The sequence below is a fragment of the Myotis yumanensis genome, unplaced genomic scaffold (genome assembly GCF_028538775.1).
Source record: "Myotis yumanensis isolate MYYU_CA2020_CCGP unplaced genomic scaffold, mMyoYum1.0.hap1 SCAF_3, whole genome shotgun sequence".
Lineage (NCBI taxonomy): Eukaryota > Metazoa > Chordata > Mammalia > Chiroptera > Vespertilionidae > Myotis > Myotis yumanensis.
This window is the reverse complement of record NW_027223754.1, coordinates 177,037,504-177,054,673: the sequence shown is the minus strand read 5'-3', so window position 1 is coordinate 177,054,673 and position 17,170 is coordinate 177,037,504. Positions and strand designations below refer to the sequence as shown.

At 36.6% G+C, this 17,170-nt stretch overlaps 1 protein-coding gene across 1 annotated transcript in view; it reads right to left on the bottom strand.

Moving 5' to 3' along the window:
- ERGIC2 (ERGIC and golgi 2) overlaps window positions 1–16,399 on the bottom strand; it is a 36,445-nt gene extending 20,046 nt beyond the window's left edge. The window contains exons 1-5 of the mRNA XM_070410491.1: window positions 16,326–16,399; window positions 8,443–8,582; window positions 5,958–6,066; window positions 4,050–4,096; window positions 2,200–2,270 (exon numbers count right to left, since the gene is read on the bottom strand). Coding sequence (XP_070266592.1) covers window positions 2,200–2,270; window positions 4,050–4,096; window positions 5,958–6,066; window positions 8,443–8,548 — 333 coding nt within the window. The 5' untranslated portion in view covers window positions 8,549–8,582; window positions 16,326–16,399. The remainder of the gene's footprint in view (window positions 1–2,199; window positions 2,271–4,049; window positions 4,097–5,957; window positions 6,067–8,442; window positions 8,583–16,325) is intronic.
- Between the last annotated feature and the right edge of the window lie 771 nt (window positions 16,400–17,170).

Here is a 17,170-nt window from a genome sequence, read left to right as displayed (position 1 = left end):
TGAGGCTCGGCTCCAGCTCTGAGACCTCAACTGCTGAAAGCAGATATCTGGGTTTGTTTGGCTTCTATAATTGAAACACTGTTGCAGCTCCAGCTCTGAGGCCCGGCTGGCTAAAAGCAGGTTTCTGGGGTTTGTTTAGCTTCTATAATTGCAACATTGTTTCTTAGAGTGCAGCTCAGAGGCCGGCAGCGGCAGGCAGGGAACCTTGGCTTCCTCCATCACTGGAGCAAGCAAGCCTCCTGTTCGCTTCAGCTGCCTGGCTGCTGGCCGCCATCTTGGTTGGCAGTTAATTTGCATATCACCCTGATTAGCCAATGGGAAGCGTGTTGGAGGTATGGTTAATTACCATGTTTGTCTATTATGCGATAGGACTAGAAGCCAGGTGCACAAAATTCGTACATTTGGGGGGAGGGGATTCCCCAGCCTGGCCTGTGCCCTCTCACAGCGCGGGAGCCCCGCTATCAATCTCCCCAAAGAGGTAGGCCCCGCCCACCCATCCGGGGCTCCTTGATGGATTGCCTCCCGCTGATGGATTGTTACAGTGTGAGGGTGTGAGGGCATCACCGTGTGAGGGTGTGATGACCACATAGGCTTTTATTAGTATAGATTTTTTAAAATGTTCTTAGAACAGGAAACAAATCTATAGTGTTGTAAAAAAGTACTCATGTTTATATTGAATCTTCTATAAGTCAACCTAAAAAATTTAAATAATTTTCATTTAAAAATAGTGTAAAGAAATGTTATTAATCATTTAAATAATGCCAGCATAATACTGTAAGTATTTAAAAAGGAAAAACCATACAGCTTAAGTGTAGTATTCAATCTTCCAAAGCCCATATTCTTGCTGGGATAATACCATGATGAAATCAACATTTTTTTAAATGAGCTAAAAAAGAGCACTCTAATTCTTAAATGTGTTAATCATTAAAGAATAATTCAAGAAATTTTACTCAGGCATTACCTTCATCAATTCAAAATCAGACTTGGCTACTTATATAATTAGAATAAAATATGCAAGCTTCTCATGGTTTGATACAATATCTACAATTTAATTTGCAACAAAAAGTCCACTTTTGATTTTCATAAAGGTAATTGATAATAAAGCATATTAATTCTAGTTTTTAATTTACTAACATTATTAGTTATCCCTCCATAATCAGGCCCTAACCTACTATTCTCTCTTTACAAATAGTTGCTTTTTAATACAAGTAGAACAATCCCTAATTCTATCAAACAGTTCTGCCTCTGTGCCTTTGGTTATTTAATTATACCAACCTGGAACATCCTTCTCCTGTAATTTTGACCCTTATTTCTTTCTAAACTCTATAAATCATGTATGCCAAGTTAAATTGTCCCATCTTTCTGATTTCAATAAATTTATTCTGATTTCTCCTCCTGCTGAACTTGTCTGCAGCATGATTCCCAACTCTTTTCACATCATTGCACACAAGGATAATGCTAATATCTGAAAATCACCATGCAACTTCTCCCCAGTTACCTTGTGAATTAGAGTAGGGACAGAAAAAAATGGAGTGATCTGCAAAATCTTAAAGGTAGAAAATATAATCACTAAATTTTAAAACATAATGAGGGCATTGAAAAGAAGATTGGTCCTTTTGGATCAAGATAATCTCCCAGAACTCAGAGGCAAAGTTCAAAATATGTATTTATTGTGAGAATTAATAAAGATACTGAGAACCACTCCACAAAATTCAACATCATATGATCATTTGAAACAGAGGTAAAAGCATTGCTCTGAATATCATTAAAGCAAACAAGCAAAAACACTTAAAAATTAAGATCTCCAAGCAAAACAAAGAAAAACTAAAGGAGATACACACTTGGATATAAAGGATACATATTTGATTTCAAAAGTAAAAGGAAAAAAAAGCATACAAACTCTAAGAAAAGAGAAAAGAAAACTATCAGAAAGCATTAACAAAAATATAAAATAAGAATAAAGTTATAAAACAGACATTAAAGGCTTATTAAAAATGCTAACAATGGTTATCTCAAGATTTTAGTATTAGATAAAACTTCCCCCCCTAAATTTTTACAAAGAATATGGATTACTTTTTGCATTAAGAAAACATATTTTAAAAACTAGCTGAAACAAAACCAAAAGAAAATATTAAAACCATTTTTAACTGGCAATTTCTAAAAGCATATTATTTTAAAAAACATATGAATCAAACTTACTGGTTCATAAACTAGACCATCTGCAGATGCAACCATTGTTTCTGCTAAATCCAATACATCTGCTCCAATATCTGCATTTAAAAAAAATTAAAAGTTTTACATTCTATGCTAAGAGTCAAACTGTATCTGATATAAAGTAAACAAATTAAGATGACTACCAGAAAATTCACTTTCCTATACTGCTTATTTAAAAGTTAAAACAGTAGCATTATAAAGATTTGATAGAGATTAAAAAAATAATGCTTTTTCTACTTTTTACACAGTAAAAAAAAAAAAAAATTACTCAGCATCTCATGGTAAAACATAAATTTGCCCTAACCGGTTTGGCTCAGTGGATAGAGCGTCGGCCTGCAGACTGAAAGGTCCCAGGTTTGATTCCGGTCAAGGGAATGTACCTTGGTTGCGGGCACATCCCCAGTAGGAGGTGTGCAGGAGGCAGCTGACCGATGTTTCTCTCTCATTGATGTTTCTAACTCTCTATCCCTCTCCCTTCCTCTCTGTGAAAAATCAATAAAATATATATATATAAATATATATATAAACTTTATTGAAGAGCTTTGCAAAAATTGGCAACCTAATTACAAGTACTAAATGGCTGCTACACAAACTATTAATTACAAGGATTATTTTTAACAATTAAAAGAAATCTTAAGGCAAAGCTACTGATGACTTTTTAAATATCAATAGAAAGTTTATCTTGAAAAGGCTAAAATTCTAATGGTATTCAAATACCTAAAATAAGGTAAAATGATATATTCAGCATTAACATTAGCTCAAAATTTGGATACAAAGTTTTTCTCTTAAAACCACAATGTAAGGAAAAATAAATGGGAAAGGAAAAGAAATTTAAGGCTGTTCTGAGATAAAATCTCCCTAAAATTAATTTCCTTAATTGGGTAATACTATTTAATACTTTAAAAAATTTTATCCGAACTACTGAATTCTTGTCTCTGCTTTTCAAGTGGTAATTTAAAAGTCAACTTTCATGCAAAAGCATCCTCATTTTTCAAGAGCACTACTGATTCAAACATTATCTAAAATACATATTAACTTTTTTCTTTTTATTTCTACCAGTATAATCAAGTAAAGTCAATGAAGAAAACAGAAAAGAAATCACTATTAACTTAAACTACTTGGATCTGTATTTTCATATGCAAGAGTAAAAGTAAAGGGTGGCAAGTTAAAAGAGTGAAACAGGCCCTAACCGGTTTGGCTCAGTGGATAGAGCATTGACCTGTGGACTGAAAGGTCCCAGGTTCAATTCTGGTCAAGGGCATGTACCTTGGTTGTGGGCACATCCCCAATAAGAGGTGTGCAGGAGGCAGCTGATCGATGTTCCTCTCTCATTGATGTTTCTAACTCTCTATCCCTGTCCCTTCCTCTCTGCAAAAAATCAATAAAAATATATTTAAAAAAAAAAAAAAAGAGTGAAACAGGATATTCTTGAGGAACATTGGTATAAAAACTGTAGTCCACACAAAAAATAAATAAAGGATGTACCTAAACTAAAACTGATTCAGATAGATCTCTCTCTCCCACTCCCTTCCTTGTTCTGAACTTAATTAAAAAAACACACACACATATTTTAAAACTTGGATTCACAAAAATTTCCTCCTATTTCTTTTAATTATATGAATGTGAAAGTTAAATCTCTTCTTTCTGGATAAAAAATTTAAAGAATATAATTTGGGGAGAAAAACAACATACATTATTAAATAGCACTGCAACAGCATGTTAAGATATCATAAAAGAAAAATAAAGTTAAAACACAATGAGTGGTTTTCACTTTTTACTAGCAATTGTTTAAACCACAACTATATAAGGATTCATCAAGTTCAAGGTGTACTTACACTGACACTTCATGGCAACAGTAATATCTATATTGATTCTCAATTTGCTAAAAGACAAAAAGGAAACGTTAGTACCTACCAAGTAATCAACAAAACATGAGAAATATAAATCAATTTTATGAAAAACTTGGATTTCAAAAATGTCGATTAGAACCTGGATAGTATTTTTTATGGCCAAAGCAAAGTCGCTTTAAAAGTTTCTATTTTGCAATTATTCCTAAAGACTTTCTGATTTCACAGGTTTTTAATATAGTACCCTGCAATTTAATTTTACTAAATTAAATAACTCCAAGAAACTCAGAAAAGTAAGTTTTAAACTTTGTTTACATAAACCTTATGTAGAATATTCCTTTAAAACTTAAAATCAAGAGTTAGGAATTGCAAGTCTTTCTCCTCTATTTATCCAATAAATACTATACATCAGGCATTATGCCTGAATCCTTATAAATATTATCTTCTTTATTCTTTATCATGGACATGTAAATTGGGTAGCTTCACAGTTCTGTAGGTAAGACAATGGTGTTCAGGGCAGTATAAATGCCTGGCTTAAAATTACATACCCACTGAAATGGCATATCAAAAACTAGGTCTGTGTGACTTGATAAATGCAACCAAATTGCCAGAGAAAGCCTCTCATGCTTCAAGTTTTGCATGGTCTTCCTAAAAGGTTCAACTAATGCTTTATTTCCAAATGATGAATTCAAATTGAATTAATTTTTAAATATTAGAATCAATTAAGCACCATGAATAACAGAATGAGTACCATCAATATCAGTTTTCCCTGGGCTATCAAAACTTTCTTCACTCTAATAATTTGCATCTGGTTTCAACAGAAATTTTTAGGGCTTCAAAAGATTTTTCAATACATTTTTAGAGCTTCACAGTCTTCAAGTTGTCTAGATTCAAGCTGTGCTCCAATAACCCTGGGGTTTAGGCATAAGAGATACTGTAGGAACCAGAGGAGAGGACCAATTAGACAAGCTTCTGGGCATACCCACTACACTTCTGTGGTGAGCTATATAAGACTCCATTTGGAAAAAATAAAGTGCTTCATTGGTGCTAAAAACAAACAAAGAAAAATAACAAATCCCTTAAAAACCTATGTTATCAAGAATAATACACAAGATATAGATAAAGAAACTGAGGCCCAAAAAAAGCCAATTGTGTGACTTACCCAAGGTTACACAGCAATTTATAAATGTTGATTTACTTCTCACTAGTGTCATGAGGAAGGTACTATAATTATTATCCCCATTTAATAGAAAAAGAAACTGAAGCACATGCATATACAGATTTAGTAACTTCCATAGCTAGTAAATACAGAACTGGGATTGAAATTGAAAGTAAATGTCTCTCCTACCTAGTATAATCTTAATAATACAAATCTGTTATCTTCAATCAATTAAAATCCAAATACTACAAATAAAATAAGGTATACTTTGTCTCCTTACTAAGGTGCTATATTTTCAAAGTTTTAAGTGATATTATTTACATTAAAGTTTAATTTAGATGTAATTTATAAAAATCAAGTTACAAGCATAAATAACGTATATTTAAACAATATATCTCCCAAATTACACAGATCAGTATCTATTTCAAATTCTAAAGAGTAAACAATTTTAAACATTACATATTTCCTACCAGTTCAACACATTAAAATAAAAACATATTATATTCTCCTAATCTTTTTATACAGTGCATATTAAATCAGAGAACCTCCCTTTTACAATTTAACCAGTATTCAAATTATTCTAAAATGATTCTAAAGCATTAGTTATGAGAATTTATCAGAACTATTTCTTCAGAACTAAAATAAGCCAAATACAAAAGTTAGACATTTTTTTAAAAAGGTATGTTATCTTTAAAACAATTTGAATCTAAAGGTATTTCAAGAAAAAAAAAAGTTACCTAGAAAAATCCTTGTCTACTTCATATTCATACTTCATCCATGTATCCTGATATACTGAAAATTCCATTATGGTTAATAAAGCCATAGTGGTAAATGCTATTAGAGAAACTGAGAAATCAAACAAAAAAAAGAATAAGAGAATTAAAACAATTTTGTAAAACAATTTTGTAAAACAATTTTGTTTTAATTTATTACAAAATTTTAATAAATGTTTTAATAAAAATTTTAATTTTATTACAAAATAATAAACAATTTTATTTTAAGTGAAATTAAATATATCACAGAATGCCTTAATGCATGTCATGTGAATTATTACAATAAAAAGTTTTTCTTACAATGTCCAGTGTAGATTTTTTTCTAAAACAGCTCAAAAAATATTTAACACAAAAATTAATTCAAATATTTGTATTATTGAGAAAGCATTTTATTTCTTCAATATTACAAGACATCAAACTTTTACTTTCTTGTGTCATCCTAATTAATAAAAGCCAAATAAGCTAAGTGTCCAACCATTCATTCGACCATTTGACCAGTCGCTATGACGCACACTGACACCCAGGGGGCAGATGCTCCGACTGGTAGGTTAGCTGGCTGCTGGGGTCTGGCCGATCAGGACTGGGCGAAATGGGCCAGACACGCCCTGGAGCCCTCCCACGGTACCTCCCCGGGCCCATCATGCATCGGTGGGGTCCCTCGGCCTGGCCTGTACCCTCTCGCATTCTGGGACCCCTCAGGGGATGTCAGAGAACCGGTTTTGGCCTGATCCCCACAGGCCAGGCAAAGGGACCCCACTGGTGCACGAATTTGTGCACCAGGCCTCTAGTCATAGACATAATAAACAAATATTTTAGAATACAAATTTGAAAATAATCCCCTCATAATTAAAAATGGATCCATGCCTGCAGCCCAATTAAAAAAAATAACATATATCTCAAATCTCTCATAACACTCTCATGTACTTTGGAATCTCCTAAACAAATCACTTCATTTATAAAAGCAACTCAAAGGTGAGAAAAAGGAAAGAACTATCATATACTATGACAAAACATACTTAAAACTTATTGTGCCACAAGAACTTGCACTATTTTTTGTTAACAAAAGTTAATCACAAGAGATTAGAAATAGCAAGCAACTTAGTACACATTTACCAAATGAAATGTCAATCTTATGTGAAACATATTATCTTATTAGCTCTTCAGAGGAAAAGAAATAATAGTAAATACTGTTATAGTTCCATATTTTTCTTAAATATTCCATTATTTATTTATTTTACTTAACAAATACTTCTATCTGTACCAGGTACTATTCTAAGCATTTTATAAATATTAACTTATTTAATCATTACAGCAATCCTACTACATAAATACTGATATCATCCCCATTTCATGGATGAAGAAACTAAAGCAGAGGCATTTGATTAACTTCCTCAAAGTCATTTAGTTAAGAAAGGGAAGAAGTGGGATTTAAATCTATACAATCTGCTTCTAAAATCTAAGCTCTTAACTATTACCCTATGCTGCCTCTCTCCAGTAAAGTGAAATTTAAGAATTTTTATTATCACATATAAATTGATTTATTCTTAACCAAAAAGGCACTGAGGCAGTTTCACATCATTAAATAACTTCTTTGAAGTTAAATTATATTTGTATATAATCATCCTATTAATATTATTATACATAACTCACCAGTAATAAAGCAGTAAAATTGGATTAACTTATTCCATAATGTTTTAATGAATACTGCTAAATGCTCAGACTACACTGAGTTAGTTGCCAAAGAGAATTATCTATAATAATAAAAGCGTAATATGCTAATTAGACAGGACAACTAAACGATCTTCTGGACGTCCTTCAGGACGAAGCCGCAGTGGCGGGGTGGATGCAGAGTGGTTAGGGGCGATCAGGCAGGCAGGCAGAGTGGTTAGGGGTGATCAGGCAGGCAGGCAGGCCAGTGGTTACGGGTTATCAGGCAGGCAGGCAGAGTGATTAGGGGCGATCAGGCAGGCAGGGGAGTGGTTAGGGGCAATCAGGGAGGCAGAGTGGTTATGGGTGATCAGGAAGGCAGGTCAGTGGTTAGGGGCTATCAGGCAGGCATGCAGAGTGGTTAGGGGCGATCAGGCAGGCCAGCCAGCAGTTAGGAGCCAGTGGTTCTGGACTGCGAGAGGGATGTCCGACTGCCGATTTAGGGATCCCTACAGGATCGGGCCTAAACTGGCATTCGGACATCCCCTGAGGGGTCCCGGACTGCGAGAGGGTGCAGGCCGGGCTGAGGGACCCATCCTCCACCCCCCGTGCTCGAATTTCATGCACTGGGCCTCTAATATGTATAATAAAATTATTGCAAAACAGTATCACATAAGGACAGACCAGTTACAAAGTTATTATATGTTGATGAGTTCTTCCTCATGACTCTATTTCTGTATGTTAATTGGATCACTCAGAAATTGCATTTAGTGTAGGAGTTTTAATTTGAATTGATACTCACCTGTCCCCCCACTAGCTGAAGTCTCTACATAGCTCTCAGGAACCTTTGGAAAGGCATCCAACTCTTTCACCAAACTTAAGGTTTTTTTTCGATTCAGTCGCCTCATCTTCAGGAAAACCTTCTCCTTTCATATAGTCATTCTAAGGAATAAACAATGAATAAATGTATCCTCGAAAAAGATAAAAAGGTTTACTTTTTTTAAAAAAACTGGTAAATGCCCTTGGAAGAACTTAATATTTTCATTCCTCCTTGAGAAAAACTTAACATTTATTCACATCTTTCCTTTTTTCCATTCCCACCCTGACAAAAAATACTAATGAAAGGTAATTTCTACACACAAACACATAAAGTAGGGCAAAAAAAAAAAAGAATAGTGAAAAGTAGTCTGAAAAGTAGTCAATCATATTTGTAATATTTAAATATACAAAACAAAATACATATTTCTCCTATTAAATTTACAAATATAGGCTATCCCCAAAATATGTATACACACTTTAATAGCTGATAACTGACTTAATTTTCATTCCTTTTTAATTTTCATTACTTTTCAAGTTCAACTGATTTGAAAAAAGGGATGAAGCCAGACTAGTCTTTGAACAAAGAAAATTTATCGTAACGTGCCACTAGACTTTTTTTTTATGGTGATACATAAAAAATAAAGTTTACGGCATAAAACCGGCAACAGTGGCCAAATTGAGGGCACACAAATATTGAAATAAATGATTCTAGATGTTTGTGATTCCATTGCTTCGAGTTATCAGCAGTGCCTGGACCAGAGCAATCATCAGCTTGAAAACAGGCATTAATAAAAAAAAAAAAAATTCATTTTTGTGAACTCCTTTACATTTTGAAAATGAACTGTATGTTAATAAACACTGGCTTTATAACCATTCAAAGTGAGTATACATTTTGGAGGTACATCCTGTGTAGAAAAAATAATACAGTCTCAGTAGTAAATGACAATGAAGTCAAATAGGCATGCTCATACATTGCTAATGAGACTATAACTATATACCATTCCCCTTTTAACTAATTCCGTTTTTAGAAACTTATCTTAAGGCAACAATCTGAGTTATGCACAAAACTTGGATCATAGGGATATTTCTCATATTGAAGATAGAAACAAACTCGTGGTATCCAATATACGTATACACAAAAATGTTAAAAGTAGATCATGGGAGGATTTTAATTATTTTATTTACAAAATGTTGGACTTACCAAATTATCTATTTTTACTATAAAAATATTTGAAAATTGATTGCTATTCTTTTTATCAGTATGCCAACTACATACAGTATGTTATAAAGCCATAAAATAACTCAATTCTCAAATATTTATGTAATTTTTATGACTGACTTATAGAAATAATATAGGTGATACTATAAAGCATTACCAGAAGTCAGAGCTATATTAATAAACACTTAACTGAGAATAAATCAAATGGTTGCAGAAGCCATTAAAAGGAAAAGAATGTCTCTAGAAAAAAAGCAGAAAGATTTGTCTAAAATCTAATGGGTGGGGTTAATATAGAAAGAATAAGCCATAGAAAGGGCATTCTTAGAGGAAAAGGAGAGTCAGAGAAATAAAAAGTGGCAGCAATCATGAATATTGTCCAAAAGAGAGCAGGCCTAACTAGGGACACTACTAATTGGTCCAGGAGGGCGCTACTGCCCTAGAGTGAAGATGGCTGCATGTACTAGCATAGGTTGATTTCATTTGCCATTAGAAACATCCAACTAACTCCCCTTGCAGATTCCATGCTCACAAAGTGGCCTTTGGGTTATAATTATGATTCTCATGTATATGGTTTTTCTAAGAAAAAAAGAACATGTAGACAAAATAGATGACATTTTCTAATTCCCGGGAAAGTCATAAAACTGGTATTTTCATTTGTAAATTAAGCTTCTGAGTATTTGTTAGGCATTAAGCAGACTCCTGCTCCCTAAAATGATTCAACTGAGAGAATAATCAAATTTATTTTCTGTACCTGCTTAGTAGTAACTACACCAAGACCGATCTTCCTTCAATCTTTCAATTCCTATTCATTGTCTCCTACTGGAGTTAAATATTAAATATGTTCAATCTTCTTATCTTTAAAACTCTCCACTAAAGCTCAAGTCCAACTCCAACTATTGATCTCTGTCTGCATACCTATAGGCAAACTTAAAAGAGTAAGTTGTCACCCTAGCCGGTTTGGCTCAGTAGACAGAGTATTTGGCTCAGTGCATAGGGTATCCGCCTGCGGGCGAAAGGGTCCCGGGTTCAATTACGGTCAAGGACAAGTACCTTGGTTGCAGGCTCCTCCCTGGTTTGGCGCTAGTCGGGGCGGGTGCAGGAGGCAACCAATCAATGTGTTTCTCTCACATGGATATTTCTCTCTGTCTTTCCCTCTCCCACTCTCTCTAAAAATCAATGGAAAAATATCCTGGGAGAGGATTAACAAAACAAGAGAGTAAATTGCCCCCATTCATCCACTGTGACTACTTCTCAGCACAGGTTCATTTAAGTAAATTTCTCTCAGCAAGGTCACTAACAACATCCTTCGTACTAAATCCAGTGGACAGGTTCAGTCTTTACCTAATTTTGCCTATGAGAAGAAAATACACAACCGTTCCTTTTTCTTCTAGAAACACTCTTCCCTTGGCATAAGTGATAGTATACTCCTGATTTTCATTCTACCTCTAAGACTTCTTTGGCTTACTTTGCAGATTCTTCTGCCTCCCAATTCTATACTAGGCCTTCCTCCCAACCTCCACACTTTCCCCAAGTGATCTCCCATCTCTTCATTTTCCATCTACATGATTCCTCTCAAATCTTTATTCCCAGTCCAAAGCTCTCTGCAGACATGTATTATCTTGTTGCCTCTGTTACATTTTCATGGGGGCATTCCAAATACATTTCAGACTCAAGAAGTCCAAAAATGAATACTTCACTTTACTAAACTTGTTTCTCCTGTGTCCCTACCATAATTAATGATGACACCATGTACCCAAAAACACAAGGCAATAACACAAGGTAGAAACATGAGTTACATCCTTAAACTGAAGTTCTTCCTAAATTTCTTTCAAATCTGTCTTCTCTTTTCCAGGCTCACTGAGAAGTTCCTTGTTAGGACCTTGGTCCCAATGGCCACAATCTATCACTGCATTGCTTCAAAAACGTTTACTCATCAATCTTTCAGTTCACTCTCCATACTACAACCAATAATCTTTTTAATACATAAAAGTGATTATATACATTTTCTTTTAAAATCTTTGTAGAGGTTCATACCTATTACATTTGAAAAGTTTGGATTCTATCCTAACAAAGTTTAAAAAGCCCTCAAAAACCAGGTCCTGCCCAGCCAGTATGGCTCAGTAGTTGAGTATTGACCCATGCAACAGGAGGTCACCAGTTTAATTCCTGGTCAGGGAACATGCCCTGGTTGTTCGTCCCCAGCAGGAGGCCTGCAGGAGGCAGCAGTTCCATCTGATGTTTCTCTCATTGATACTTAGATGTCTCTCCCTCTCCCTTCCTCTTTCTAAAATCAATAAAAACATATTAAAACAAACAACAACAAAAAACAGGTCCTGCTTATCTCTTCAAACCCAATCCATCAATGTCTAAATTCTAGCCAAACCAAATCACTTTCTAGTCCCTTAACATGTTCTTTTTGCCAGCTATAGCCTTTCTCCCTCTCCCCCACCTCTATATTTGGCTAACTCCCACTTACTCTTTAAGTCTCAGTCTAGACATCTCTCTTTTGAAGGGGGAAAGAAACCTATGACCTCATACATAGTATTAGTTATAGTACGTGCTCCAAGAGCACTATTTCTAATTGCCTGTTTAATTTTCTGTTTTTGCCATTATAATATTACAGCAGGAACCATGTCAACCTATCTTTGTATCTCCAATACCTGGCACAGTAAGTGTTTGATAAACATTTGTGGAAGGAAAAAAATAAGGAAAGTGGGAGATTTCCCCAGAAACACCCATGATTGTACAGCTTTCCAAGAGAAACAAGTTGTCATTTTTAAATAAATACACACACACACACACACACAGGCCAGATTACTATGACTGGCCAGATTATTATGACCACCCCATCAGTACAATGAAGTGAATTAGTTATGCAAATAATAATAAAACCTTGAGAGTATTTGCTTAGGAAGTTTTCAATATTCAGTATTTTTTAAGTGTCATGAAGTACTGATGGGGTGGTCATAATAATCTGGCCACTCAGTGTATATGATCCACAAAGAAAAGGAGTTTTCTGTTTTATTCACTACAGTATATCACAAGCACCTAGAACAGCCGTGGGCAAACTACTGCCCGCAGGCCGGCCCGTTTGAAATGAGTAAAACTAAAAAACAAAAAAAAGACCGTACCCTTTTATGTAATGATGTTTACTTTGAATTTATATTAGTTCACATAAACACTCCATCCATGCTTTTGTTCCGGCCCTCCGGTCCAGTTTAAGAACCCATTGTGGCCCTCGAGTCAAAAAGTTTGCCCACCCCTGACCTAGAACAATGATTGGCACACAGCAGGTAGCATTATTGGGCAAATAAATAAAACTGTAAATATTAGTTCCTAAATTGTCTATACTTTTACAAGCTTTAAAGATGCTTTCTTTAAATTATATGTAATACAAAGATATGTAAAAGTTAGTTCTACAAAGCCTCTAACAATTCATATAGCCTATTCAGCTCTCCTCCCTTAAAGTCTAGCTAGTCTATCCCACTTGGCTGCTTCTCGATCTTTAGCTTCTTCCATTCCTATTTTCCATGATTACTATTCTAGAATGGAGTACTTTGTCACTCTACTGCTACTCCTGCCCCATTCCTGTTAACTCAGCACCAACCTACATCCAAGAAACTCACTGCATCTCCAGTACTTGTCACTATTCTACAGAGCCACTGTTCTTTTTTTTTTTTTTTTTAATTGATTTCAGAAAGGAAGGAGGAGAGAGAGAAACATCAATGATGAGAGAGAATCATCCATCGTCTCCTGCACGCCCCTACTGGGAACAGACCCTGCAAAAACCGTGAGTTGACACTCAACCACAGAACCACACTGGCAGGGCACCACTGTTCTGATATGAACAAGTTATCCGTAACTCCTAATTTTACTAAAAATAATCCTTCTACCATCTCTCAATATGAAAACCTAACAATCAACTGGTGGTAATTCCTTTAAATCCTTACTTTATTTCTGAGACTCAAAGGGTAAAATATTAGCATGTCTCATCATGATTTCTCAACCGCCTCTTCCCTTTTCAAGTCTATCTTCTAATAATAAACTCATATACTACATAGAATTATGGCCTAATTTTCATATTATGTGCTAGATATTATGAGGACTTTATATATTAATTTAATCCTCTAAGCGGCTCTATGAAGTAGAGACTACTTTTATCTCATTTATATATAAGGATACTGAGGCACAGAAAAGTCAAGTAATTTTTGTAAGGCCACTCAACAGGTGGAATAACCTAGATTTGATCCCAAGCAGCCTGACTCCAGAGTTCATGCTCCAAAACATAGTGTACACTCTCACTTTAATACTTATTATTGTTTTCTCCATCTGGATATATTTATAATTTTCAGGGGGGATGCAGGGTAATAGAAGGAGACTTGACGTGGGGTAGCGAACACATAATAAAATATACAGATGATGTATTATAGAGCTGCACACCTGAAACATATATAATGTCATTAACCAATGTCAACCAATACATTCAATATTCAAAGTAAAAAAACTTTTTTAAAAAGACAAAAATTTCCTTAATGACTTCAGCATCGGGATCTCTTGATTTGCTTCTTCTTTCCCATTCCATCACCATCCTTTGGAACTCACAACCTGGTGACCCTCATCCTATGGTAGTCGCTCACAATTATAACCCTTTTACCATGCAAACCTAACAGGTCTTCTCCAGCGACCCCCGTCTTAATTCTACCCAAAGCCTCACACAAGCAGGGCCATGTCTTGGCTCCTCTTAATTTTTTAAACCACTCCACCTCTAAAATCCAAGAGATTAACTTTCCTCTCTAAGCATAACCAATTATCCTTCCAGCCCCTTAATGCCTGACTAGGACAGAATCTGGTCTTCATTTTCCCTGTGTTTTCAATCTCTTGGACTCCTCTGTTATCCAGTTCTATTGCTCCCCTTCCCACTCTATTTGTCTCTCCATCCAGGGTAGTCAGACACATTTTATGAGCTAACTTCTATTTTAAAAATAAAATGAAGAGTGCTTCAGCAATTAAGGGGTCAGTAAGAAATTTAAGAAAAAATTTTTTTTAAAAAAACCGTCTTTTTCAATCTGTATTTTGACTAAGTACCAAGGCAACAGAAGTTAGGAAACAAAAATTTAAAAATAACAAGAGCTAACACTTAATGTTAACTGTATACCAGGCACTGTTCTAAGTGCTTTGCATGTTTTAACTCATTTAATCCTCATCAATCACTACATGAGTTATTACTTATTCCCATTTTGCAGATAAGGAAACTAAGGCACAAAGAGTTTAATTTGCCTATCATGACATCTAAGAGACAATAACAACACTGAAAAACTGTTAACTAGGATTAGTAGCAGGAAGAGACTGCCTAAAAGTAACTCTATTAGAAATAAAACCACTATTTCTTCCAATTAAATCACTAACCCCCAAAGAAAATAAATTCATTTTTCCCCCTAATTCTTTTGTTGTTGTTGTTCCAGAGGAGGCCTGCTTTCCTTCGAGAGATCTTTCAAGCTTGATATATCTTTATGATCTGTACCCTCCAGCCATTACCAATACTCAGAGTTGACTGGTAAACTTTATTCTCTAAAAGAAACTCATTACCTACCCCCCACCCCCAAACCCCAAATCATGGAATTTCTTTTTCTCGTTTTTCCTCTAAGAGAGCTGGAATAATTGCATCAACTTAAACAAGTTCAGTAAGCCCATATATATCCTGAATTCCTCAAGAAGTGAACAAGCTTGCGATTTCTATCTTTATAATGGCTGTATACCAGAGTTCAAAGTATCAGGCTAAGCAATCACCTGGAGTACTTCAAGTACAACTTCCAACGCATGAACAAATCCTGCTTTTAACCGTATTTTAATGGTTTCTGAAAGCCAGTCTTGCAACATTTTCACAGATACGATGTAACTCTGCGTCGTCCCCAGGGCACCAAGTCCTACATATTTTAACTTAAACGTATTTTCTCCAATGATGATCTTTCAACTCTATACACCACCTTTTACCCAAGGCTCTTTATTCGCTACCACGAGTTGCGAGTTCCCTTCCACGGACTTCTCGATCGGCGAAGGGTTTGAGAAAAGCAGGGACCTGGGACCTGTCTCTCCTGTGACATCTCACCTGCCCTGCCCCTTCCTCATCTCTCCCGCGAGGTGCGAAAGTCCCCTTCCAGGCGAGGCCGCGACCGCAGTGGGTCTTAAAAAGAGCGAGCAACCTGCTGCCGAGCATCTGGTATTTGTCTGAACGGTGGTGGGAGCCCGACGCCCGGGGGGATCCGGGCAGGACCCGACGGTCTTCACCAGGCGGGACCCTTCGCGCCCGCGGACGGGAGGTGCCCCGGGGCACCGGGCACCGCGCGAAGCAATGGGTGCGCGTCAGCCGCGATCGGGGAAGCACCCGAACTCCTTCCCGCTGCAAGGCAGCCCAGGGAAACCGAGCCGGGGAGAGGGCAGCGCCCGGGCTAGCGCTGCCCAGGGTCCTGCCAGTAACGCCCCCGGGGGAAGTGCAGCGGCTCCCGGGTCCGGCCCGCTCTCCAGAGGAGAGCGAGGAAGGCAGGAAGCCAACTCCATGGCCGCCGCTCAGCCCCCTCAACTACATTCACGCCCGGAACCGCTCGGGAACAACCGCGAGAACAGCACCAGTCAGGGTTTCGGCGTTTTACCTTGTATGTCGGTCCCAGCCGACCGCCATGTTTCACAGAAGCCCGGGTCGCTCGGGTTCCCGTTTGCCAGGAAATATCGCGAGAGCTAAGGCGACTCCCACCGCTGGAAACAAGAAGGGAGACAATGTGGAGTTCTCGCGAGAAGTCCTTTGCTGACGAAGTGTGTTGAGAATCGAGAGGCGTGGTCAGGATGAGAGGGGCGTGACCAAACCGAACGGAGGTTGCAACTTATTTTAGGTGTAAGCACGTGGCCAGAGGAATCCGCTTCTCCAGGAAGGGTGCAAGTTTACCTTCTGACTGACCCTTGGAGGCCACAGAAAGAATCTCTCGCAGCTCCTGCTACTGTACTGCATTTCTGATCAAAGGCTTGGGCACAGGATTTATCATTTGCAATCCCAATGCATATTACTCCTCAATCTCTGCACCACGCTCCCTGTCTTTGCCTCATTTCCCCCCATTGAGAACAGTTAAGCTTCCTTGTCCAGACTTAGGTAACGCTTTTAATTATTTGCTCAGTGTTTTTGTCTTCCGGATAGTATGCTCCTTAAGAAAGCACATCTTTCTCACCCTTTTGTTGCCAATCTCTACTTTGCAGTTAAATATTTCTTGAGAAAGTACTTCATCTTTTCCTAACACTTCACAGTAGAAGAGGTAATAGAAGGGACTTTGGAAAGAAAGGTTAAATGGGGACTATTTGAGAGTAAGCACATCTGTTATATTTTCCAATCAAACATTGAGGTTTTAATTTTCTGATTGATTGACCAGAAAAGTCTTACAAAGGCATATTGACAACTAATACTTAAGCATTGTTTTCCCAGTGAGTTCTGCCTTGGTTGCTTTACTTG